The 27,417-nt window shown below is 39.0% G+C and overlaps 3 protein-coding genes across 3 annotated transcripts; 1 reads left to right on the top strand and 2 right to left on the bottom strand.

The window, feature by feature from the left end:
• Positions 1–905: 905 nt before the first annotated feature.
• On the bottom strand, positions 906–2,543 carry LOC131789608 (histidine N-acetyltransferase-like). Its single transcript, XM_059106771.2, has one exon. The coding sequence runs from the start codon at positions 2,481–2,483 to the stop codon at positions 1,563–1,565; it is 921 nt and encodes a 306-aa protein (XP_058962754.2). The 5' UTR covers positions 2,484–2,543; the 3' UTR covers positions 906–1,562.
• Positions 2,544–5,304: 2,761 nt separating this feature from the next.
• Positions 5,305–6,434, bottom strand: LOC131789617 (histidine N-acetyltransferase-like). The gene has a single exon (XM_059106777.2). It carries the CDS (start codon positions 6,432–6,434, stop codon positions 5,481–5,483), a length of 954 nt encoding a protein of 317 aa, XP_058962760.1. The 3' UTR covers positions 5,305–5,480.
• A 10,128-nt stretch (positions 6,435–16,562) lies between these two features.
• On the top strand, positions 16,563–24,903 carry LOC131789591 (neuronal acetylcholine receptor subunit alpha-7). Its single transcript, XM_059106748.2, has 6 exons — positions 16,563–16,786; positions 19,942–20,090; positions 20,934–20,978; positions 21,698–21,807; positions 22,240–22,475; positions 23,347–24,903. Exons 1-6 carry the CDS (start codon positions 16,732–16,734, stop codon positions 24,060–24,062), a joined length of 1,311 nt encoding a protein of 436 aa, XP_058962731.2. The 5' UTR covers positions 16,563–16,731; the 3' UTR covers positions 24,063–24,903.
• Positions 24,904–27,417: the final 2,514 nt, after the last annotated feature.

The following is a 27,417-nucleotide window of genomic DNA, read 5'->3' as shown; positions in this document are numbered from 1 at the left end:
GACGATTGTCTTGATTACGATTTAAATGTAATTCTGGCTATCCGCTAAAAAAAATCACCCTTAACTTAACCAAAACCTAATTAATTTATATGAATTGCATCTAGGCAGAGGCTATCAACTGCCGTAATTCTGAGATTCCATCTTTAATTTCACGATAAATGACCATTGCCTCCAAGAAATCTCTAGGGTTACATATTGATCAAAACTTAAAATGGGATCGTCATACACAGAGTATTTGTAAAAAGATTGCCTCTGCCTTGGGTGAAATTAAAAGAATAAGGCATCCGGTTCCTTTTGATGTTCCTATTCCTATGTTCCTCTTTGTTATAATGCACAAAACTTTACATGGATTTACTCCTAAATAGCTATAATTTCGATTGGAATATCGAAATGATATTACATATTACTGCGAACCAACTGAGGAATTCTGAAAATAAAATGGCTCGTCCACAACCCCGCGTCAATTATTTAAAGAAACGTTCTTCCTAAAAAGGTGCTATGTTGTGGAACAGCCTTTCCCATGAACTTCGATTATCGCTTGAGGGAGGGGAATAGGAGGAATTTTTTCTTTTTTTTTTTGGGGGGGGGGGAGGAGAGGATCGCGTGGTTTTTAGGTGGAACGGAGGGGGTCAGTAATCGCCAGTAAAGTCAAAGGGGAGAAAATATAGATAATTGACTACTAATTAGTTCCCACTTAAGGGGGATCATAACGATTATAACAAAGCCTTATGTAGGGACCTGGTAAAACGTCATCGACCTCCCCCCACCTCAACCTCCCTTAAGCGATAGATGACAAACGTAGGAACTTGAGATTGGCTCAAACAACTTCCATCAATAATTTTCCTATTCAGCTACTGTCGTGATACTTTTCACCTATTAGTATATACCACACAGATACAAAAACAAATGGTTTATTCTTTTAATATACCGTTGGTAATTAAACTCTTGTGGGCGATTTTAACTCATCGGCTGCTAGGAGGTGAATAGAACTTGCTGTTCACTTCTGACCAACCCAATCAGCGCGCGCAAAAAGCATTTTTCACCTTTGTGTTAAATACTAAATAACACATAAGGAAAGAGCGAATGAATACAAACTTAATTTAAGGACAGAAAGTCGAACAAACGTGCTGAGAATGAGTATTTTAGTGTCATATCTCCTACAAATAAATCATTTCTATTGGATCCGGTTTTCAGTTCCTTTATACTTACAAGCTAATCTCGAATCTGTTCTAACCGTGTAATTGCAACTGATGTGTCTTGTAACCATTTGGCCGTGAAACGTCTGGCTTCTACATGACTTACACGCTTGACAACCAACTAATCGGTGAAGGTTATTAATAACATTAGGGCCAAAAGAGCTAAACCGTGTTCACTAAGACACACTTCCTTAATTTCGATACCTAAAAAAAAATTTAACTAAACCCACGTCTCCTATTCGGCTTTGGGTTCTAATTTTCATCCTAGCTCATTTCGTGACACATGCAATTATTTATGCGTCGCGTGACGGTCAAATACAATATCTGGGAAGGGATGGCTAAATTTAACACTTATTCAAAAGCGTTTTAGCTCGTTAAATCTTTCTCATATAGATACATCATCCCTTTTAATCCATGAACTTTTAACTGTAGTTGTTCCTCCATCACGTTTTTAGTGAGTTCAGTCCAGCTCTTGTCATGAAGAGACACGAAAACAAAATCGCTACTAATGAATTCGCATGCACGCTTGAATTGATATAAAAGATGAGCTTCATAAAGAGCAGGGTCATCTGTATAAATCACAGCTTGCCAATCTAAGAACTTCTCTGTCGGCAAATAAGTTCCAAAACTGAACGATCGAGGCATAGAATCATCGCCGCAATCTTCGCCAAAAAGTTCGTTTCTATCTTCCAAAATTTGATCGATATTCGATCGGAGAGGTTCAAAAGGAAAATAATTCACGACGATGACATCTCGAGGAAAAAGTTTTGCTCTTCCGAGGCTAGAAAGAATAATATCCGTGAAATATTCACGTGAGTATGATTTGATCTCGACCGATTTTTTCATGGGCGCTGGCGCCTGCCTGCAGTATTTTATCTCAACCTCATATGCAAGAATATTCCATTCCTGGAGTTTTCTATGATGCTGAGAATTCACATTCTCACTTGTGGTCGTAAATCGTACTCGTGTTAGGTTTGGAAAGCGCTGTCTGGCATGGTTTCTCGCATATTCCCTGAGCTTTCTGACAAGACCCTGGCCACGAAGATCTTGATGAATGCGTTCTGCGCGGCGAACAAATGTTTGATGATCGTCGACAATGGAGTATGCCACTAAACCAATCAGTTTGTTGTCGCTGGAATGAGCCAGAATGACGGCCATATTGTTTGTTTGAAGCCACTTGTGAAACTTTAACGGTAGATAGTCGTGTCCTTCATAGATTCCTTTAGAAAGTTTAACGATTTCATCGAAGTCGTCAGGCTCTGCCAAGCGGAATGTTATAGCGTCCATTGTAGAGACGACTTACACACGCAACCCTTAGATTCCTCTCTAAAATTCCGTGACTATTCCAATTACTGTCTAATTATAAATACTCAAAATTTCCGCATGATAGGAGGCTGGTGCCGAAATAAAGCACAAGGGCGAAGACACGCGAGCGAAGTCACGCTTGCTTGGCGGCTTGAAAAATAATGGCGATCAAGTGGTTTTAGTTGCTTATTAGAAGTCACCTGTTGCTATTTGCCTTTGGACAAGAGGCCGCGAAGTAAGTTAAGATTCTGTCGCTGGGCAAACAAAAAGTTTTCAGTTTTTTTTATCGTCACGCAACAGATATAAGGCGACACTGGGAGAGCCATCGTCGTTTTGTCACCTTTTGTCACCTTTTGTCACCCTGTGTGGCGGTGCAAAATCTCTACTTGTATCCATACAGGAAAAATTTAGTCCTGTCCAAACAACGCTCAAACGTATGCGCATGTGCGGACGTTCTAATGACTAGCAGCGTGCTTTCGGGCTGACAGTATAAACTTTTATAAACTGTTTAATCTTTTGTCTCACGATCGAGGTAGTCACTTGAGATGTAGATCATGACGTTTCAATTGATTAATGCTAGTCTTCATCAGGCGATTTGGGCGACTGCTCACGCGTTACCTTTTGTATCACGGCGATCTAACGCGATTGGCGGATGTCGATTCCCATTGTTGCCGTGAGTACTGGTTTTAGCGATGTTGAGGTGTCCCTGTTAAAGAAAAAATGTAAGTTTTCCGTGACTCCTGCAAACATCCCAGCTACCGAGATCATCGCTAATGTTGAATCAGCAATAAGACCGCTCAATGCGGAACAAGGAGCCTTCAACAATATCCTTCAACACGCAGACCCACCAAAGCCGAACATCACGACAGAACTATGCGACGCCCTTAAGAGCCTTAAAGAAGACAACTCCATCTAGATCCTCCCGGCGGATAAGGATCGTGTTAGCACAGTCCTCGACACTGTCACATATTATGCTAAGAAGACAGCGCTAAAAGATCCGACAGACCGTCTGACTCGCAAACTGTCTGTCCTTAAAACGGAACGGGCACACATCAGAGGCTGTTTATAAGAAGATCAAACTGCAACACAAACAATCACCTAGAATCTATGGTTACAAGGCTAATGTACAATTGCGGCCTACTGTTTCTTGCATAACAACTCTTGCGTATGACTTGTCTGCTTTCTTAGCTAACAGGAAATTCAGATTTTACGGTGACCAACTCAGCTCACTTTCCTTCCACCATCAGCAGCGAGAAGATTCAGGACCACGAAATCATGGTGTCCTTCGACGTGGAGTCATTGTTCACCAACTTCCCAATCAAGGGTACTATAGAAGCCGCACGACAAAAGTTAGAGAGTGATGCAAGCCCTGCAGACCGCACGACACTAACACCTGCTCAGATAGCGGACTTCACAGACTTCGTATTGAGATCAACATACTTACAGTATAACGGTTCGATCTACAGACAGTTAGAGGGTGCAGCCATAATTTATTTACGGTAATAAACATTGGCATTAAAATTCGGAAAAGACAAAGTTGGCTCACAAGTCAAGGCATAATGCCAGGTAGTCAATTCTGAATTATGCAAATCTCCAGAGAAAGAGATCATAAATTTTTCCTTAGGTAATTCATTCATCAATTCCTCTTACAATTAAGGAATAAGGGCTGTGAGACCCCTATGTTTTAAAGACTAGTGAAATCCCCTCTGACGTATTCATAAACACGCATGCCCTGTAACTTCTGTTTTTGTCATTAAAATTGAAGGCCATGGAGGGTTTATTCGCCGGCTTCAATACAGAATATTTAGTGAACATTCTCGAAAGCTACACCCCTTATCGGGCAGCGCTCTGTATCAAAGACATCTACCCTGAAATGCCTCTATATTCCCCATGCTATGTCAGACTTTCATTTATGCAATTGAATGTTGCGAGAACAGTATTGGCATTCTGCCCGATGGGCAAGTATATTTTGAGCTAAAGAGAAGATTGCATGGATTCAGAGTGAGATCTAGAAAAGAATCCAGATAGTTGTTGCACAGCCGGCTTACTGATTGTGGTAAACTGTTCATAGAGGCGCTAATGTAATGTTAATGACGACGCGTTTATAGATTATTAAACTTCTGAAGGCAAAGTATGGTTCGGTCGGTACGGTCGGGAAAACATCATAAAGAAAATACCACGTTGATATATTTTGACCAACTTCAGTTTATGGGGAAAGAATAGAACAGAAATAACGTTCAATTAATAACGTTGAGGATAAATATTTTAGATGGCTTCAGCTGGTGACACGCGATTCATCATTTATTTATTGGGTATTCAATGCCACTTAATTTGTGCAATTATTGAAATTTCTTTCCCGACAACAAAAGAAATCAGAATCTATTGGAATACTGAGCTGAAAGCCTTCCCTCGTGGTACTTTCGTCGCAAATTACCACTGTTGAGGGAAATAAATAAAATGCTTTCCTCTTGAATAAATAAAGTACGTTAAGATACCATAACTTGGTATGAAAATAAATAAACATGTCCTTGTTGAATTTCCTTATCAGTTTTTTGCATTAAATCCAAACAATATTTGTCTTCTACAAGCTGATGAAAACCGCAAAATTCGTTTGACGTCGAACAGTAAACATGTTGTAATCACAACATGAACTTCACTCTACAAGCTCAAATAGGCGTGCTGTTCAGCAGAAAATCGAACACTTGTGAGGTATTAAAAAATCTGGATATCTTTTTATGTCACAAAACAAAAGTTCGAGAAAAACAAAAGGATTTTTTTCTATACTTATATATTTGCTGTAACCTTTCTGAATCTTAATTTGAGCTAAATCTAAGTTTCTATGAAGGAGGCTAATACTATTTGCCTTCGGTTAATCAGATGCCGTTAGTCATAAAAATTTCAGTCATCATAATCATTTAGTTCTGGTGTTTTTGCTACATGTTTCCTCACGCTCAATTTCATCGCGAGTGAAGGTTTTTCCTAAATTTCAGTGACGTTCTGTTGTACTAAATCCAACTCATACATATTCAATCTCTTCTCGCTGATATTGTCTGACACTTTCAGATTTAATTTCTCTTCCATCAAACTCCTTCCCTGCGCGCTCATACTTTCACTCATTACTGATGAAACGAATATGAAACGACTTTTGATAGATTTGCAAGCAAGTTTGAATTGGAACATCAAATGCTCTTTGTACAGGCTCACGTCTCTGGTGTAAATATAAGTTGTCCAGTGAACATATTCAACTCTTTGAGCGACACCGCCGAAGCTGAACGATTTAGGCGAAGAGCTGGCTGGGTTCTTCTCTGTGCAAAATGTGAGACTGTCAAACTCTTGCACAATATGCTCAAAGTTTGAACTACAAGGCTCGACGGGCACTCGATCATACAGGAGAATATTGTCTGGAAACAATAGTTCGACCACACGACTAGAAAACAAAACATTTGAAATGTAATCTTTAGTACAAGTGGCAATTTCAGTTGATTCTTCATTCCATGTTTGGGATTCACGGTACTCCTCTTCGTCAATGTCATAGGACAAGACTTCAAATTGTAGAATTTTCTTTAATCTCAAACTGTCGCTAAATTTGTTATATTTTGACACGAAACGCATTCGTTCAACAGTTGGGAAGCTAAAGCGCACATATTCATCCAATGCATCCGAGAGCTTTTGGCTGATTCCTTGTTTACGGAACTCTGGAAGGACGCGCCCAGCTCTTCTAATGTACGTCTTCCCGTCATCTATGATATAAGCGGCTCTTGAACCAACTATTTTGTCACCAGAAAGAACCAACATGATTGCCATGTTTTCCATCTTCATCCATTTGTGAAACTCAATAGGTAGGTAGTCGTGCCCTTTATAAATTCCTTTGGATAAACTTACAATCTCATCAAAATCACTGAGCCTCGCCAGGCGAAAACTGAGTTCTTCCATCTCAAATGCGTTTGGTGTGACTAGGATGCTTTAAAAGTTGAGACAATAAATATTATTCCACGAGTAGAAGCCTGTGGTATTTCAAGTGATTGGGCCAACGAGAGACCACAATAGGTAAACAATAGCCTTTAACTGATTTGCTGCTCGAAGGGACTTTTGTTACCGAGACAAAACGGTGAAAATGTTGTTTGAATTCCTATTTAATGGCTCTCCAATGGTATATAGTTTTTTTTGAGATTGATGCGAGTTAAAACGGCTCTGAAAGATCTTTCAAAAAATTAATCTTTTTTGGCGCTGCTTTTTGTTTGTTTGTTGCTTTGTTGTTGTTGTTGTGTTTTTTTTTTATGAGAAATAAATGGTTTACCATGGACAACGACGAAAACTCTGACAACCTTGATAATACCCTCTTAACAGTCTCGCGATCAACACTCCAGCTTAAGTGAACTCAAAAGTTGTTGTTTTCTTTTATACTGTATGTTTAAACTCTAAAACTTCATTCGTATTGTGTTTAGTTCGAACCATCATATCTTCCTATGGACTAGGACTGCGATTATTGAGAAACAAAGGCGTACTGTAATTTTCTCTTGCCAAACGGCAAACATTTGAGTTCGCGGGTAAAATTTATGCATTGCTATGGTAGACCTTCAAAACCTAAACTGTGAGATAAAACTCACTTATTGGAAAACTCACTTATTGGAGAGTTATGGACAGTTAGTGAAAGCATTTAAAAATAAAAGGTTTCTTCTAAAATCGATTAAGATCAGAAATCAAACCCCTTTGCGAAAGTTATTCTTATGTAAAAAAAATTAATCCCTCGACCTATAACTGCGGTTCGTATCGTTTTCTAAAAATGTACTTTGAAAATTTGGCAAGGACTTCTCTGAAAGGATTTCAATTATTGCCTACAAGGTTTTGACAACAACCATGGTTTTACTTTTTTCGCTTTCATCGTGTGGTGTACCTATGTTGACATTATGATTTTTGAAATAAATAGAAAAATACTTTGAAATTTTGGCGAGGACTTCTCTGAAAGGATTTCAATTATTGCCAACAAGGTTTTGACAACAACCATGATTTTCCTTCTTTCGCTTTCATCGGTGGGGTGTACCATGTTGCCATTAAGATTTTTGAAATAAATAGAAAAATACTTTGAAATTTTGGCGAGGACTTCTCTGAAAGGATTTCACTTATTGCCTACAAGGTTTTGACAACAGCCATGGTTTTTCGGTTTTTGATTCCTCGGTGTGGTGTACCTATGTTCCATTATGATTTTTGAAATAAATAAAAACATACTTTGAAATTTTGTCGAGGACTTCTCTGAAAGGATTTCAAAATATTGTGAACTAGGTTTTGACAAAAGTCATGGTTTTTCTTTTCTCGCTTTCCTTGGTATTGCGTTCATGTGTTGCCGTTATGATTAATGGCATAAGAACCGTGAAATTACGCCAAATGTATAGACGGGGAGAATCTTGCAAGGTTCAACAAAGTGACAAGGGAGTACAGAAGGTATTTTTTAGCGAGCTGCAAAATGATTGTTATCGCGTTGTCGATAAAAGGAAGTTTTCAAAAGACTTGTGAATTATTCAAGTCCTCATAATGAAATGAGAGTGAGCTCTGAGGAGTGTACTAGGTTTCATTATAGATTCTATCTGCGCACTCTATTGTTAATAAACGTTTTGAAATTTTGAGGTTAGGCAATATTTAAATTTTAGATTTTGTTTTGCTTTCGAATGCGTTTGATTGTAGATTCTTGGCAAATGCCTTCGAAGCATTATTTAAGCACAATTTAAGCAAAAAAAATCAGTCAGATTATTTCAGTTTTTTTTTTCTTTTTGTTCAGTTACTGAAACTGTTTTTCCACAGGAAACGGTATTTTTGAGCTCGATATTTTTTTCCCTCTCTTTCCTCTCCGTCTATTTTTCTGACACTGGGATAGATGCGCTTATCATAATTCATAGATGTACACAATGCAAAATTCATAAGTCTTCATTTGCATTTATTGTAGAGATTGTGACGGCTTTACAGATAATATGGATCACCTTTCTCTATTATTAATGCGAAAACATCTTCTATAAATCATTTCTATCCAAAAAAAAAAATTTGAATCGCCTGAGTGCCAAATATCAACAGCCAGAGAATAGAAAGCACGTTTTATGATGAATCTCCTGTCCACGACGGGAAGGGGGAGGGGGTAAGGGGGAGGGGGGAGGGGAGAGAGAGTATCCCTGGTCATTGGCTAGCTAATCCAGTTGTTGCCGCCGAGTAGGAAAGACTATGAAAGCCCCTGGGATGACAAACATCAGAGATCTTTGATCTCTTATAGGGCATTATTTTTGGGTGAAATGGATCACCGGTGGATCAAACCTTTGTATGAATATGTTCATTGCTTTGAGGATGATGCCCGAGCTCATTCTTTCCTTCTTACTGGCTTAAGCTTGATTATGTAGGATACGGATTCAGCAAACAGTATTGCGTTTTAGAGTCCGAATCGAAGGGTTCCTATGCCTGTTTCTCCAAGGTCTCGGTAGTTATTTGTCCAAAGAAAGTTCATCTTTGTTGTTTGTCACAATCCCATTCATGATCGAGAAGGCACTAATTTTGAAATTAAAGCTATAAAAACATCAAGGGAAGAAACGAAATGTGAGCTAGTTTATGAGATATGACCAGCACTACTACATTCGATTTCGATTTTGAAGTAATGGCCTTAGGTTCAGGATTGGTTCCTGGGTATAGTTTAATGCTCCGTTTTCCGAAATACGAAGCATTAACCCATAGCTTTGGCAAGACACTTCACTCTCCAGAACAAGTACAGAACAGTAAAATTAAATTGGGTACCTTACGACCGGTAAAGGACTTAACATGTGAAGTAAATAAATTAATATGTTCATGCCTTGTTCAATGACGTTGCTTGACGATTAGTTATTTACAAGTTATGTAACTGGAATAGTCTATCATATTTGAAAAGAAAACCAAACGATTCAGAAAGTCGTTTCTGGTACTCCTGCGTTTGTCTTTCACTGAAACAAGTAGGATTTTGTCACAACCATTAACCGTGCCGCGTTTACTGCTTATTATACAACTGCTGTATAAACCCTTGAGAGTATTTTTTTTTCGCGCCTCTGAGGGTAATTTCGCGCGAAGCCTCGCTCTCGCATTTATTTTAGCACCAGTCTCCAGTCATGATGAACTCTGAAATGAGCTATTCCTAAATCAAAAGTCGCTTGTAATCCTGAGAATCGTCTCTGCAATGGATGCCATAACATTTCGTTTGGCTGAGCCAGACGATCTCGACGAAATCGTTACACTTTCGGAGGGAATCTACCAAGGACACGACTCGCTACCACTGATGTTTCACAAGTGGCTTCGGACGAACAATATGGCCGTCATTCTGGCTCAATCTAGTGACAACAAACTAATTGGTTTAATTGCATACTTCATTATCGATGATCGTCAAACATTTGTCCGCCGCTTTGAACGTATTCATCAAGATCTTCGTGGCCAGGGCCTTGTCAGAAAGCTCAGGGAATAAGCAAGAAACCATGCGAAACAGCGCTTTCCAAACCTCAAACGAGTACGATTTACGTCTACCAACGACAGGTAGACGACTTGGAATTTAATATTCTTGAATATGAGGTCAAGTTAAAATCTTGCAGCCAAGCCTTAGCTGCTATGAAAAAATCGATCGTGATAAAACCATGCTCGCGAAAATATATCTCCGATGTTATTCTTTCAAGTACTGAAAGAGCACAACTATTTCCAGAAGACATAATTCTCTTTAATTGGGTTCCTTTCGAACCTCTTCGATCTAATGCAGGTAATTTAGTGTTAACAACTGGGTTGAAAACGTAAATTAGCCACCGTAAAGGGTAAAAAAGCTGACGTTTCGAGCGTTAGCCCTTCGTCAATCGCTCTGACGAAGGGCTAACGCTCGAAACGTCAGCTTTTTTACCCTTTACGGTGGCTAATTTACGTTTTCAACCCAGTTGTTAACACTAAATTACCTGCTATACCCTCCCACCGACGCAGCACCACAGTTTCTTTAGAAACTTACCCCTTTCTTCGATCTAATATCGACCATATTTTGGAAGATTGCAACGAACTTTTTGCCGAAGATTTTGTGGACGATTCCATTCAACGATCGATCAGTTTTGGAACTTATTTACCGACAGAGAAGTTCTTAGATTGGCGAACTGCGATTTACTCAGGTGACCCTACTCTTTTTGAGGCACATCTTTTACATCAACTCAACCGTGCATGTGAATTCATCAAAAGCGATTTTTTTTGTTTGTTTTCAGGACAAGAGGTGGACAGAACTCACGAAAAAGTGATTGAGGAACAACTACAGTTGAACGTTTATCATCATTATTTAGGACAAGGGAAGATGTATCTCTATGAGAAGGAATTTACGAGATAAGATACATTTGAAGTTAGTGCCATCTCTCAATCACAGACATCGTGTTAGCCCGTCACACAACGCCTTCTCTGCATGTGTTGCGCGATGGGCTTCGTATGAAGTTTTGCATAACAGGACAGTACAGCAGAGAAGATTGGAAGCATTTGAAAGTTATCACCATCATATATTACCCATAAGATTGTACGTTTTTCAATGATCAAATTGACAAAAACCGGATGGTAAAATTTCCGCATAGGCCCACACTATTGTGAAACAAATCTGTTTTCCCAATGGCAATGTATAGTTTTTGTCATTGTTTTCTCTATCCAAGAAGTGAATCCATAATTAAGAATGGGGCTGTGCGGAAATTTTACCCGCAAAGTGAAAAGACTATATGAAGGCTTGAAATAATATTAAGAACGATTGTGATCAAGAAACGGGCAAGGAATATTCCACAATAGTGCAAATAATCGGGAAAGATGATCGCGGAAAAGTGATTTCGTGACGCTCGGTAAGTTGTAAGATGACATTTTACACGAACCAGATGCAACAAAACAGTATAAATTCGCAGTCTGCGCGCATTTTATACCAAGTCTGCAGTCTACAGTTTGTATTTTGTACCCGGTCTGCAGTCTGCATTTTTTACATAGTCTGCCGTCTACAGTTTATAGTTTGAAATTTTTTGGGCATTTTTTGCTTGATAGCGGTATTCAAAATTAGAAATAGTTGACCTAAGCGCCTGGCTAGTTCTCCTTGACCATTTTGTTGTGCATTGAAAGTACGATTTGGTGGCCAAAAGGTGTCCCCATTAAGCGCGCGGCCAAAACGATCATTTTACATCGTTGTGACGTAGAAAACTGTGAAGACACGTCGGAAACTATGGTAGTCAGCCTTATGCTCCCTACCGCAGTAGGGAGCATAAGGAGCACCACAGTTTCTTTAGAAACTTACCCCTTTATTCGGCGTCGAAGAAGTCTGTTATGAACACATACCACCAGAAAAATCAGGGAAAGATAACCAATTAATTCAGCTCAAAAGAATGCTGATTAAGGAGTCTGTTTCCACACCGTAAACGATTGTTCAACATTCTTTACGGCTGGCATGTCGCGAGCGTAGAATGGTGAGTCTATTGTTGTCTATTTCACGCGCTTGAGATGTACTTATACTCCTTGTCTTTCCACATGACTACATTTGTGCTTTTCTTATTGTACGAAAATGCTGCCAGTTGTAGTTTCAATCGTATTTTGTTACTAGAAATACATTGTTTGTGACAAAGTTAAAGCCCTTTCCTGAATAGACCGATATCCCGTTGCGTGAACAGAGCGAAACCTCTGGTGGCTATTGGTACAAACACAAGCTCGAAGGCCGTGTATTCTTCTCACCTAAGTTTCCGAAAATGCATCCCACGAGCCATCAATCCCCCCTTGCCCTCAAGGAACTAAAAATAGCAACAGTAGCAATGTCATTGTGATAACAGCACTGTAACGAGACAAATGAAGAAACATTCGCAAATTTTATTGAATTAGATGGTAGCGAATCTAAGTGTGAAAATCGATGCATGCGAAATATTCTTTCACAATACTAATGTCAGTTACTTGTCATTAAGCGGAATGGGTTATATGCCAATGCTGCACTTAAACTCAAAAAAGTTTTTCTTTGGTAAAATCTCTATTGGAGATTAACTTGAATCAGATGACTATAAACTCACTCGTTTTCCGTTTGATCGGCTCGACGACGATAGCCTCTGCCTTCGCAATCTCAAGGGAAGGGAGCAACTTGCAGTGAAACCGCTCAATGACCTCTTGGCGAAAAATCATTGTGTCTCGTGATACAGTCGATTCTTTCGTCAAAAGTTAGATTGTGGTTTTCTGAAAGAATTACTCAACGAAACTCAAGAGCATTGACCAAAGGGAACCTTCGCCGCACTTAGTGCGAAGGAATAAAACGTTATGTCAACAGAAAATTAAAAGAAACACAGCTACCCATTCTTAACATAGACATCGCCATAGAAAACAAAACACAAACGTAGCAAACTAAACGTTCAATAACGGGAGTTTTCTGTTCTAATCTTGACCTGAACACCGCACGCGAGAAACCGTCTCGGTCAGTCTTGGTCGAAATCTTCGTTTGATTCACGCGGTTCTCCTTCGTAGGGCTGAATAGTACTGCAAACTTCCATTTCCTCTTTACTACTTGAGTACGGAATGTCAAAGCTATCGGCAGAGCTTGCTGAAGGTAGGTATACATCGCTATCGCACATTATTTCAAGAGTATTTCAACGCTGACTGATAGAAAATTACAAGAGATGTGAGAAATTTGTAAGTGTCAAGTGTATCCTATCTTCATTTCTCGTATGGATGTTTGCAATCCATGAAGTACACCCACGGCAACACACTCCAGTGATAGTTTAACTTTATTTACCGTTTGACATGACTGGTGACTGATTAGTGCAGCTTTACTAACATTAATTAAATAACCTTTGGCCGAACGAGACAACGAAACAAGTGGAACACAGTCAATCATCTGCCACCGGACACCCCCGTAATATAAACGTTCAGTTCTACTTACGGACACTTTTTTTAATGCTCTACTCGTGGAAGAATATTTATTATCTGAACTTTTGAAGCCACGCCAAACGACATACAAAGATATTCAGATGTTTTAATACCTCACAAATGTTCGATTTTCTGCTGAACAGCACGCCTATTCGAACTTGTAGAGTGAAGTTCATTTTGTGATTACAATATGATTACTGTTCGACGTCAAACGAATTTTGCGGTTTTCATCAGCTTGTAGAAGACAAATATTGTTTGGGTTTAATGCAAAAAACTGTTAAGGAAATTCAACAAGGACATGTTTATTTATTTTCATACCAAGTTATGGTATCAGAACGTACATTATTTATTCACGAGGAAAGCATTTCATTTGTTTCCTTTAACAGTGGCAATTTGTGACGAAAGTAGCGCGAGGGAAGGCTTGCAGTTCAGCACTCCAATAGATTCTAATTTCTTTTGTTGTTAGGAAAGAAATTTCCATAATTGCACAAATTAAGTGGCGTTGAATACCCAATAAATAAATGATAAATCGCGTGTCGCCAGCGGAAGCAGGCTAAAAAAATTAATTATCAATGCTATTAATCGAACGTTATTTCAGTTCAATTCTTTCCTCATAAACCGAAGTTCGTGAAACTATATCAATGTGGTATTTTCCTTGTGATGTTTTCCCAACCGTACCTTTAAACCATATTTTGCTTTCAGAAGCTTTATAATCTGAAAGCGTAGTTGTTAACATTACATTAGCACCTCTATGAACAGTTTACCACAAACAGTTAGCCAGCTGTGAAACAACTACCTAAATCCTTTTCTGGATGTCACTCTGACTCAATCCAATTTTCTCCTTAGCTCAAACTATACTTACCCATCGGGCAGAATGGTTTATAAAAATTTCTACTGTCAGCCTGAAAGCACACCACTTAGTCACTAGCACGTCCGCAAATGCGCATACGTTTGAGCGTTTTTCGGAGAGGACTAAATTTTTCCTGTATGGATACAAGTAAAGATTTTGTACCGCCACCCAGGGTATCATATAATGTGCCACCATTCAGTTGAAATTTATCTCAACCTCGAGCTCTGCAACAAGTACTAAAATTCAATTTACCAGTCCTGCAATCAGAACAGTATGAACAGGGTTTAATCAGTTGCTGAAGAGCACTTTCTTCCAACAGCTTTGTTAACAGCATGTTTCCAACGAAGGAGAAGTCCGATCAAGCAGTATTCAGTTTCTTGGACCTCATCTTACTGATGCCAGCTTCCTTCGATCGGTTGACACTAAATTACTGTAACAAGAACCCACCTGACACTCCAAGTATACCAATTGAATCACTCGATATGAACTCAGATCTGAATGTCCTCTTGGAGCGGAAGGCATTATTAGCCGCTGAAATCTTCTTCCTCATATGAGATCGAAAGAAGGTAAAATCCTAACTCAGCCCTGGTACATACTTCATGAAGAATATAAACCCCATTTTCGGAACCGTTAAAACGTTGAGCCCACGCAACCGATTTCGAATATAGGGCGGCTACCAAGCGTTTTACGTCGATCGCGTTCCTCTTAAGAGCTTAGAACTGCAAGATAGATTCTAATGACAGACACTTGAGTATTTTATAACTGCTCAAACCTCCAGATAAGTTTTTCGCTTCGAAAGGTATTAATTTTGTTGTTGTGAATTTTCTCACGAATTTTTTATATAAATTATGGCGGTTACGACATCATTTTTCGCTTTCCCAGGGAATCGTTCGTTTATATTACCTACTCCAACCGGCGCTGTAATGTAGCAAAGCTTAACAGGCTACATTACATGTTTACGTGTATAATTTTCAAAATTCCTGGCGATAAAAGTTTACTTAATTAAAGTTTTCGTTATAATAATTCTCATTGTTGTAACAAAGATTCTGCCTCTTACCTTGAATTCTGAAGTTGCGATTCTATTCATAAGATTTGCAACTGAACACTCTTTTCAGCAGAACTCTTCTTCATTGCCTGCTACAAAGAATTCTCGCTCTTGAGAAAATAATTCCCGATTCTTGTGACAAATTTCTGAAATAGAGATTTTTCTCAAGATATTCAGATGCAATGCATTCTTACCAGAAAAATTCTCAGGCAAAGAAATGATCATCCTAGGTGGACTGGAATTCAAACAATTGCAGTAAAGAAGCGTGAAGTAGTTTAAGCTTCGACGGGATTCGTACCTCCTGCTAGATGATTTCTTTATATTATATTCACCCGCAGGTCCAATGAAATTATTTCATTTAGCCAAGAGATTATAACCTCTGGCCAACGTGGTTCTTCATTATCAACCACGCCGTGAGCTGTTACCAGAGGGGACGATTCTAAAGAAACTGTGGCACTGTGTCGATGGGAAGTTGTCTGTTTACACAGAATAATTTGACATCGCAGAGAATGCCGTGACATATCCGGGACTTTTTAAGACTGACCAGGTTTAAATTTGAAACTCAATTGGCGAAACGCGCGCCACACAAGAGAGAAAATGGCCTATAAGTCACAAGAGAAGTGCATGTTTTTCTTGTTTTCACTAAAACCACTTTGAATAAACTACTATTACCATATGGATTTTGAAGAAGAGGGATTATAAAGGCCGCCAGTACCTTTGCCGTTTCTTCAGGACGTCAGTTTTATCAACTGAATGGATTATATGAGTTTGCCGCTGCGAAGAGTTTCTATAAATGATCTTTCGAGCTTTAGCACTTCGTCAGATTAAAGGACAAGGAGCTAACGCTTTGACGAAGGGCGCTCGAAAGATAATTTTTAGAAACTCTTTATAGCGGAAAGATTTTTGCTGTACCCACTCTGATGATGAAAACAAATAATCTTGCAAGGTGCTACAGCAAACTTATGTTCTGACTTATATTTAGTTCGTAGACTTACTGTTAGGCAGAGAACATTGAATTCAGCAAGGCATGTTGACCAAATATGACACTGCAGGAGACGAAAGTTTTGAATCCTTCTAAATTTTCGCAAAAGTACACCATCCCTGAGTGTTTTGGTCGTTATTTGCAACCCTATTCTTCCCCATGATACAAATTGTCACTGACGCACTTTCAGACTTTTTACTATCATGATAATGAATTTCCAAATAATAAATTGGTTATCAATAAATTTTAAGGCCCTACGTGACGTCACTCGATATGTGCGACGTCATCCAGCTACTGTGCGTGAGTAGCGCGAACGACCTGCTAACCTTGTCCAATATTTCATCGTTTCGTGGATATCGTTATTATAATTGAAACATTGAACAGAAATCAACTGCTATCTTAGGGAGAGATCCCGATCACAAGCGGGATAGAGTGAGTTCGAAAAGAAGTCGTCAGCTTCAAAGTTTCTAAGATGAATCGAGTTGCAGCACTTCTAATGTGCGTCAAAATACTATCTTTTGTGGCAGGTAAGTGTTCAGCAAAACATTGAAGTGACTTTTGAAATTACCTTTATTGTTCTAAACACTACTGGGAGACTACTTTTGAAATAGGCAAACGCTCCGGGTTAGAGTTGAATTTCAATGTTATGCCATTAATCAGAAACTGACAAGGATCAGTTGCGAAGGTTTTTGTCTAGTTCAATATTCACCATGAAATTGTTCCATGCGCGAGGAACAGAGCCATAGTTACGAGTAAATTAGGGGAACAACCAGATCTTGAGAGAAACATTTTCATATTATTACCATATTATTGCGTACTTTCGTTGAATCATTAAATATTTGCGTATTATTATACACACCTAAGATTTTCACCGATGACAGGAAGAGCGCTATCGGAGCATTAACCTTTTTGAAATATATCATTCGATTACTTCACTTTTATCTCCTGCGACCACCAAAATATCACTTGCCTGCCCCACATAGCGAAAGTTTGTTTAAAAAGTCAGTCACGAACATGAATTGATCAGCAAATTTTGCATCTGAGTCTCTCTCAAGGGAAAACACTTGCTTACGGAGCAACAAAACAAACATGTTCACAAGCATGACGCACAATGATAAAGCTCACGTCTCACTTAATGCAAGAGCATAAGACATGTTCGATTTCCCAGTCGTCAATTTTTGTCTCAACAACAATTTGTGGTTGAGAATAGTTCTGTTCCAATGTTTTCAACAGCTTAGCTTCACCTCAAGTTTTGCCATTCGAACTGTATTTCTTTGATTAGAAGGAGTTGTTGATTGCATGACTCCGCAATATTAAAAAGCAGAATAACAATTTAACGACTTAAATATTCCTTAACATTTCACAACTAGTTGTAGTTGAACGTTTAGCAGCGCAGTATTCTACACTACAATGGATCGGGAAAAGTTATTAGAATTACATTTCAAAACCTGTAACTTAATTAATTTTCGAGAGCTAATGACTACCTTTTCAAGAAAAGTTTATGTTAATCATTTTGTAATGTAAAAAGATTTCAGTGCTTGTTAAACTAAATGGTATTGAATTTGTACCACAAAGGAAATAAAAATTTGAATATCTCAAAGTTCTTGCTATTTACAAGTACGTTAATCTCGAAAATAGTTTCAGTGCCGCAAGTTATTCTCCTAAACTGTCAAACTTTCAGTTGAACCGCACTAGGACCAATATTGTTTTTTCCATGTCGAAGGTCTACATCATGTTTATGAATTTGACATTTTCAGGCTGAAAACATTTCTGCGAGTTCCACATTGTTAACACCTTCATTGCAAATATTTGGCCAGAAGCAGAGACATCGCTATGTATCTATACAGGAAGTTCAGAGTTTTATTGCCGGTGGTATCTTCAAAACCCATCGTAGGATGACATACTTGTTTTCGCAGCTCACAATTTGAATGGCTGATTGCGTCGTTCGTGTAAATAAAATAACGGGTTGTGCAAATTGAAAACTAAAGATAGGAAGAGCTCGGAATAACAAACGTATTTGCATGTAGAGGTTTTTTAATTAGTTACGAGGGGTCTAAGAACAAAAACATAGCAATTTGAGGGAACGTAACTACGATGAATTTGTTTTGTTATTCTTCTGGAACCCGTTCTGCCTTAAATTAAAACAATTTTAATTACAGTTACTGTACTTTCCAATTTTGATTTTCCCATAATAAGACTGAGAACGCCAAATAGACCTCACACATCTTTTCGCTGAAGAAAGCTCGGATCCGGCGTTCAAAGAGAACGCAGTTACTTTTAGCAATTCATTTATTCGAGCCGGTTGCATCTTTAATTTCTCATGAGGTTTTCAACGCGTGCCTTCTTTGGTGTTCGACTGTTGCAAGTTACCCTTGCAACTTGGAAACATGTTATCAACACAACAAATCTTCCACTAAAAATGCGACATCAACTGTTTAGCTTAAAGGTTTATCTAAAAAATCTTGTCAAGTTTCAAATTGTTATTGCCTTGACTCTATGTTTATTTCATAAACGCCAGTTCATGTATCCGAACAATCATCGAAGCGATATTCTTGGAAAGAATAATCGTGCTGTATAAGTTTTGCCAGGATTTAAAAATTTCGTAGTCAGTTTAAGGGAAACTTAAATGCTGCTTCGAAAAATTGTTGATGATGAAATCAATGCGTCTCAAAAACTCACTGAGCTGCCTGAAAGTCGATTAAAACTCTGTCAGACTTCATGGGTGATGAACTTTAATTGATATGAGCTTCAGGATAAAAAGAAACGATTCATGCGTCGTGCTGCTGCATAATTATGAAAAGCTGCCTCAAGTTTTACCTTGTACATAATTAATGAGTTCGTCGCTTGCGCAATTCGGAATGACGAAGCACTTGTAATTGTTCTCAAAAAGTACAATGTCACATAATGCCTACGGGCTTATGTAATTTTGTTGGTCTTTGCAAAAAGTGACTTGTGTTCATTCCAAACTGGATTCGAAATGATTTGAATATCTGTACAATTAGTTATCTTCAACCACTTTTCACACCTTTAAGCACTCCTTTTGCGTGCAGGTCTTCTTGTCTGTCTATCTTTCCGCTCCCTTTGCCTATCCAATTGTCAGATAGACAAACGGTCTATCTATCTTTTTGTCTGTCTACCCTACTGTCCGTCCGTCCGTCTGACAGTCTGTCTGTTTGTGTGTCTGTCTATCCGTCTGTCCGTCTTCCTATCTTCCTGTCTGTTTGTCTGTCTGTCCATCTATCTGTCTGTCTGTCTGTTTATCTGTCTATCCTCTATCTGTTTGCCTGTCTGTCTGTCCGTCCGTCTCTCTGTCTATCTGTTTCTCTGTATGTTTTTTGACTTCATGTCTTCCCGGCTATCCGTCACTTGTCTGCGCAAGGTCTTTCGGTCTATCCACGTCTCTGTATGTCTTCTGGTCTTTCTATCTGTTTGTCTCTCCGTCTGTCTGCGCGTTTATTTTGTCTCTCTATATCTGACTGTCGTTTTGTCGGCCTATTTGTCTCCCCGTCAACTGTCTCAGGGTCTCTCTCTGTCTTTCCCTCTTCTACTTGTCAACTGGTCTGTCTTCCTGTCTGTCAGTCTGTTTGTCTTTCGGGTCTGTTTGCCCATCTGTGTGTTTAAGTTTGTCTATCTTCATCAAACATTCCGTTTCGTTTATCATTGAATGTACTCGATTTGGTAGGTTCTATAGGTTCTACGAACTCTTCATGGGAACATCTTATCCGACGGGACCTCCTCGACAATTACGATAGGAAAGTCCGCCCAGTGCTAAGAGGCAAAAAGAACGTGAAAGTTCAATTTGCTTTAAGAATCGGCCGACTTGTCAAAGTGGTAAGCAAAGCCTACAGCTATAAGGTTCCAATTAGTTGAAATTCTGTTTTCTGGGCGTTTTTTTTTCTTAAAGAGCCATAATAACAATTTTAGTAGCAGTCATTGGCCTGGAAATGTTTTGTTGTTTTTATTTAAGTCAAGCAAATTTGTTGTGGTAATTAAGGTCGGAATGAAATTCAAGATATATCAGGAAGCAACTGGATTGTCTAGAGATACAAGAGGGCTCTTTTAAAATCACACTAAGGGTAGGGCCTCCTTCTACCCTCGACCCCCCCCCTCCCCTCACTTCCTCGCCCTCTTACCTCTATCCCACTTCCCCCACCCCTCTCACCTTTCACCCGTAACTCGCTTCGTTACCACCCCTCTCCCTCTTCTTACCTCAAGATCGCTTCCATACTATGCCCATTATTCTCGCCCCCCTTTAACTTTGCCCCCCTTACCTCTCCCCTCTCATAACCTATCACTCCGCCCTCCTCGCCTAGCCCCTTATCCTGGCTTCCTTACCATGCACTTAGTCTCGTACCCAGACCTTACACGGCCAAGGCAAGCCACTACCAAAATTTCAGTTACACGTAGGATCTGGGTAGGAGATTACCTCGCTCTCTACCTTACTCCCTCCTCTTCACGCACCCTTTACTCTTTTACCTCGTTCCGCCTTCCACCTTCGCCCCTTTTGCAGTCTCCTCAGTTGGATCATCTTTGCAGAGTAAATTATAATTCAGTTTTATCGTCTAACTATTTCGTTTCTGGCTCGTCCCAGCCGCTTTTTTTCTGTAACAAATATTTCTCCACTGCCTAGTCGATATGATATTTTAATGTCCACTTGCTCTATTTTTCAAACAGGATAATCAAGAACAGCTAGTTATTCTGGACACTTGGGTCATACAGGTAAGCGTGTCACACAATCTTATGAGGTGCTGTTTAGCCTAAAGTGATATACTCAACACGAAGGGTGATTTGGTGGATTGGTTCTTCACCAATGTCCAAATGTGGTTAATTTAAGCGGCGTATGAAATGATACTGTTTATTGACGTGCAGAAAAACACGCGGTGCATCGTGGGTCGAAGTGGTATTTTAAAGAAGAACAGTGGATTGTTCCAAGAGCTTACTGTCAAGAGTTTTTTTTGGAGGGTCGGGAAACTGAGAAATTCCGAAACAACTAAGAAAGTACGGTGTCTAAACGAGGAACCTACTATAAGATGCAGTGACAGTTTGTTAATCAGTGAACAGTGAAAAGTCGTCCTGCGTGTATGTATTTCCCGAGAAACAAAATTATCGCTCCAATCCACAAAGTGGATAAGTTTCTAAAGAAACTTTGGTGCTGCGTCGGTGGGAGAGTATAACAGCTAGAGTAATTTAGTAATTGGCCACCGTAAATAGTCTCAAAGCTGACATTTCGCTCTGACGAAAGGCTAACCTTCGAAACGTCAGCTTTGGAACTCTTTACGGTAGCCAATTGTTATCAACTCAGCAGATAAAACTAAATTACCCTTTAACCCCAATTTGATTTGGTAAACCGTTGTAACAATCATCTTGTGACAAAAAGAGAGATAGGGCCGGAGCACTTTGATGTCCTTTTCAATATTGGCGTATCACTTTCTTTACAGAGATGGGACAACGAATTCTTAACTTGGAATATTAGTGATTACGGAGACGTGGATCGTGTTCATTTTGAGCCCAGGGAAATCTGGGTTCCTGATATAGCCCTGTTTAACAAGTAAGAATATTGCCTTTCCTTAATGCGTGTGGCTAGAGTTTTGAATTGTTAGTTTCCCTAAAAGGAATGGACAATCATATCCTTGAATTTTTTAAGAATTTTTTTTTTCTTTGAAATCTGTCGACAGATTAGGGAATGATTAGGGTATTATTTGATAACATTTCTGGAAATATGCAATAACACAAAATTTTAGAATTTAAAAACAACAAAAAATCTTTACGAACACAAAGCTTGTTCAAGTCTGGGTATCTTGTTGATTTGGGCTTTACCAAAAAGGTTGTGCGCTTTAAATTGCCGTGAATTACTGGCTTATTTGAGACACTTTGACACTGAAAGCCTGAAATCACTCCACTTAGTCAAGGTTTACCGCTGTGATTGTAATCTGCCAATGTCAGTTGGCGGAATTCGCTTACAGCATTTATTTGTCTTTAGCGGTGACGATGATATCAACTTGGCTGGTGGACCTAGCAAGTTTGTCACCGACGTTGCTGTAGATCATACAGGAAAGTGTTCTTGGGGTGGACCGGCAACATTTAAAGTCAGTTGCAGAATGAAGATAGACCTGTGGCCATTTGATCAACAGGAGTGCCAACTTGCCTTTGGCTCGTTCAGTTATGGAGAAAACCTTCTGAAGTTAAATCTGTTTAAGGACCAAAGTAACTTTGCAAGTAAGGAATTTGTCAAGTGCTATAATTAACCTTTAAGGACGTTCCAAGAGTGTTTAAAATTGAAATAACCGACTGGATATTTTATGAACAGATAGAAACCGTTAAAAGAAGTCTTCAGCTCAAACTAGTTAATGAAATGTATTCTCTGCAGCTTGATGTAGTGTGTAACTTAATGCAACTTGATTAGTTTTTGTTTTAATGTTCTGTCGTGCTGTTTTTACCGTGCTGTGTAGCCTGGTTTATGGATTTGATATAGTTTGGTGTAGTTATACTGAGTAGCTCGTGTAGTTGGTGTAGTTTAGCGTACTTTGGTGTAGTTTGGTGCAATTTTGGTGTAGTTAGGTGCAGTGTGATGTAATCTAGTGGAGTTTAGTGAGAAAAAAAATCCCCAAGCTACATCAGACTACGTCAAACTACTTTAAGTATTTAACAAATAGATTCCAAGTTGCCGTGCGTTTGTTCAGTAATAGATCACAGATGACGTCAAAATGTGGTAAGAACTAAAAAGTGGAACACGAGGCGCAGCAGAGTGTGTCATTGATGTTCTTACCACATTTTGACGTCCTCTGGGATCTATTACTGAACAGACGCACGGCAACTTGGAATCTATTTGTTTTATATAATAATGACTTTAAAAAAGTTTTAATGATGACGTCATCTATACGTCGGTCCTCCAATAGATCATAAGTGAGAACCAATCAGAATGCGTGCGTAACTGAGCTTAATATATAAATGGAAATGGACACCATTACACCAAATTGCACCAAACTTCACCAAACTGATCTACTAGGTTTAACCGGCCAAGCACTTACATTCTACAGTAACTGTTTTACGATTATATTCATTAGAGTTTTATTATAATCTCTTTTAGCCCGTTTCGTTGAGAGTGGAGACTGGGAAATCAAAAATATTACGGCCGCGATATCAAGCACTGATCACGGCGACTGCTGCCCGTTTAACTTCAGCGAAGTGGTTTACACCTTAACCATGGAACGAAAGTCACTGTACTATATGTTCTACCTCACTATTCCTTCTGTTTTACTGACCGTCCTCGCACTAAGCAGCTTCCTAATCCACGTTGAGAGTGGAGAACGTATTGGCTTTGTGACAACGGTTCTCCTGGCCATGACAGTGTTTCTGCTCGTTATCCCATCCTTCCTGCCTGTCACTTCGGACGGACTCCCAATCTTGGGGGTCAATCTCCAGGTCACTATGATCATCATAGCGTTAGTGTTGTTCGCCAACATATTTGTAGTGAGAGTGTATTTCAAGGAAGGAACCCCCCCTGGCTGGATCGAAAGATTCTGCGACTTCTGCAGCATCAAGAAGGGGAAAAGGGTGAGGAGGATAAATGTATCGCGGCCTAACAGTGGGTCTCATGAGGCTCGTGGACGATCCTCGGTAACAGTTAACGGTGTTGAGATGACGGAGTCAAATGACAAGAACCCACCACTAGATGACAGGATAGACGAGGAACCAGAGTACACGTGGAAAAGAGTGGCTAAAAGAATGGATTACATGTTTCTTCTGGTTTTCCTTATCATTGCGACTGTGGCATATATTGTCACATTTGTATCACCGATGTAGACCTCTAACAAGCCATCCTAAAATTGTCACAGTGACAATATTCCTTGATGTGCTGTAAATCGAAAGTTGATGCTTGTATCCTTGATTTAGTTACAACTGATCAGAGCGAGCAACTTTTCATTAAATTGACACATGAGAAGAAGCTAGAGTAAATGACATAATGTACCAATCAAACCTGTATCATTAAGACCGCCGTGATATTTTCCCACGTGTTAAGTTAACTGTTTGCGCATGCGTACGAATCGTGTGTATATCTATTTATTTAAGCAGTACTTTTTGTAGTCGCACAAAACGGATTCTTCATAACACAATAAAATAAAACGTGCAGATCGTTTTCCGATATAAGAATAATAACTAACTGAAAATGGCAACTAGGATCCATTTAGGTCGGCTGTATTTCCAGCAAGTTAAAAATCAGAAATGAATGCTCGGATATGTAACATATGTTGTTACGTCGCATCGCCCACAGCGCAGTCTTTTGAAATAGCCATTCATGCTCCATAATCGTTGTGGTACTTGGAAGAAAATCATTTCATTATTACCATATGTCAAAATATTATCAAATTATTAATCAACAGTTAATGATTCATATGACAACTTATTTTTATCAACTAAGTTCACAAAGATAACTGAATGAGTAAAGAGTTTCTAAAGCTGATATCTGGAGTGACGAAGGGCTAACGATCGAAACGTCAGCTTTACGAATAATTTTACGGTGGCTAATTTACATTGTCAACTAAGTTTTTTAATTCAAATTATCTTATAAAACTCCCAGCACAGCGCTACAATTTCTTTAAAACCTTACCGCAATGATTTGATTTAGCGCCTGAGGCGCTCAATTACATACATACATACATACATACATACATACATACATAAATACATCAACTTTATTTGTAAACGATGAATGATAAAAGCTAAACGCTTACAGGGTCTTGTGTTTAGTTATCTAATCGAATTAATAAGAAACTTAATAAATAGCTTAAGGCTCCTAACAAATACTAAAATATCACGTAAATACAGTTGTAACATCTTAAAATCCTAAAAATATCTAAAATCCTGATTGTTAAAATCAACTGTAAAGGCTAATTTTACTTTAAAAGTAAACTCTGTGAAATCTTTAATTTTACTTAATCTAGAGCTGATAGTTCTACGTGGCTCAGAAGCAATATCAGAGTATTTCGATGTGATTGCACTCCAGAGGACTACTCCTCTACAACTAATAGATTGCTGTAAATAACGAGATGTAAATCTAGGTACAACAATATAATCTGTCCCCCTAAATGCATAACACGACACCCTCTTGTTAATGATACTAGTACATAGTTGTTTCGGTAATAAGCCATTATAAGCACTATGCATTAACTTAGAGAGTTTGTCCTTGAAGATGTATGCCAAAGTCTACCATTTGGCTATCTTTAGGGAGTCTTCGTTCGACGTGTCCTTTAAATCATAAATAATCCTTACTGCTCGACTATCGAGATTCTCCAGCGTCCCGAATAGCTCTGCATTTACTGAAGTTTACCCAAGTGATCAGACTGTAGGTGAGAGATGGCAGAATAACACTTAAATAGAAATTTTTAGTACACTCTTGGGAAGAAATCTTGATTTTATCAGCAAGTTGAGCTTGCTTACGAAGCTCTTTTTCACTTCTGATAAGTGTGGTGACCATGTCAGGTTGTTGTCGACCGTTACTCCTAGTAAGCGCGATTTTCAACCCATGTTATCAAGGAGCCCCCAATAGAAACAGGCGGAATAGGTCCGATATAATTAGACCTAGTCATGAGCATAGCCTCGCAGTTTTTAGGGTGTGGTGTGAGCCTGTTTATGAGACACCACTCGTAAAGCTCTGTTAACGCTCTGTTAAATAGTGAAACCGGTACATCCCTATTGATCCCAACACAGTGTACTGTGGTATCGTCAGTGTACATATATGTCTCTCCCGAAGCCACAGAGGATGGAGGGTCGCTGGAAAATAAAGCAAATAATGTCGGTCCTAAAACTAAGCCCTGTGGGACTCCAACTTGAACTGACTGGGTCCCAGATTCGGCGCCGTTGACCACAGTGAACTGTTTTCTGTCACTTAGAAAGCTGTTTAACCCGTTAAGCAAGAGACCACAGACACCAAAATTGCGCTGTAACTTTGCAATCAGGAGAGAGTACTGGAAGCAATCAAAAGCTTTCTTGAAGTCTATAAACGCAACTGCAATGGCTTTTCCCTTATCAAGCTATTTTTCTCCATAGTTCAGTCAACTGTGTTAGTAGTAACTCAGTATAATATTCTTTGCAATATGATCACTGTCTGTCCGAAGCAAGGTCGTTAGCTGTGAAAACATTATCAACTAATGTGTCATTCACAAGTTCTTCAAGTATCTTGCTTGATTTGCTCAGAAGTGAGACTGGTCTGTATTTGGTGATATCTGTCTCATCGTCCTTTTTGTGTATTGGCGTAATCCTTGCCACTTTCCATTGCGAAAACACAGCTTCACGATCAATACTGTGCTGGTATAAGCTGACTAAAGATGGGATCACTGCGTCTCCAGCCACTCTTAATAACTTTGGATGAATATTTTCTAGCAGACTTTTTCACTTGCAATGAGTTAATCTTCCTGGATACCACTTCTCTGTTTAAGACAACCTGAGACAAAAGTGGTACCTTTTTGTTCTCCAAAGTTATAGGTTGCAGATACGTTGATGTTGGCAGTAAGTTATTTAGCTTATTCCCTACGTTAGAAAAGAATAAATTGATAAATTTAAGACGAGGTGATTCCTTTGAAGGAACTGTGCAGTCACTTAAAAATAATAGCTGAGAGACTGAGACTTAGAGCACCTTTTGGTAAGAAAATAAATGAAGATGAACCACGACTGATCTCAGTATACATGTATTTAAGCAGTGCTTACACTGCAACAGAATAGGGGCGCTTAATGGAATAAGGGCGTTTGTAGAAATAAAGGTGCTTACGCAATGGGGGCGCTTATTAGGACAAGGATAATTATTAACAAAAGCTAAATTCGAGGGGAGCCCTTATCAGAGAAGGGGCGCTTACTTGAATGCGGGTGCTAAATAGACTCATCACAGTTTTACCGTCATTCATTTAATTATTTATATAACGTGTATCATCTCTCATATTCTAGTTAGGGTGTACCGCATAGTTCCTGGTATCCAGATTCTTTTTCTGAACAAAAAATGCCAATTTCCCAATCCTTTTTTATCCTGAGTCCCATTGTTCTTCTCCATCAAGGAAACTCTTGCATTCTTCATTCTTTTTTCCATTGTTTCTTCTATGGGCGAAGATAAAAAGAAGACAAGTGATCAGGAAATTGAATCGAAATGATTTTTGAATAAATGAGAACT

Source organism: Pocillopora verrucosa, chromosome 13, assembly GCF_036669915.1.
Source record: "Pocillopora verrucosa isolate sample1 chromosome 13, ASM3666991v2, whole genome shotgun sequence".
Taxonomy (NCBI): Eukaryota; Metazoa; Cnidaria; class Anthozoa; order Scleractinia; family Pocilloporidae; genus Pocillopora; species Pocillopora verrucosa.
The sequence above is the reverse complement of the archived record's forward strand: the minus strand, read 5'-3'. Positions and strand labels throughout refer to the sequence as shown.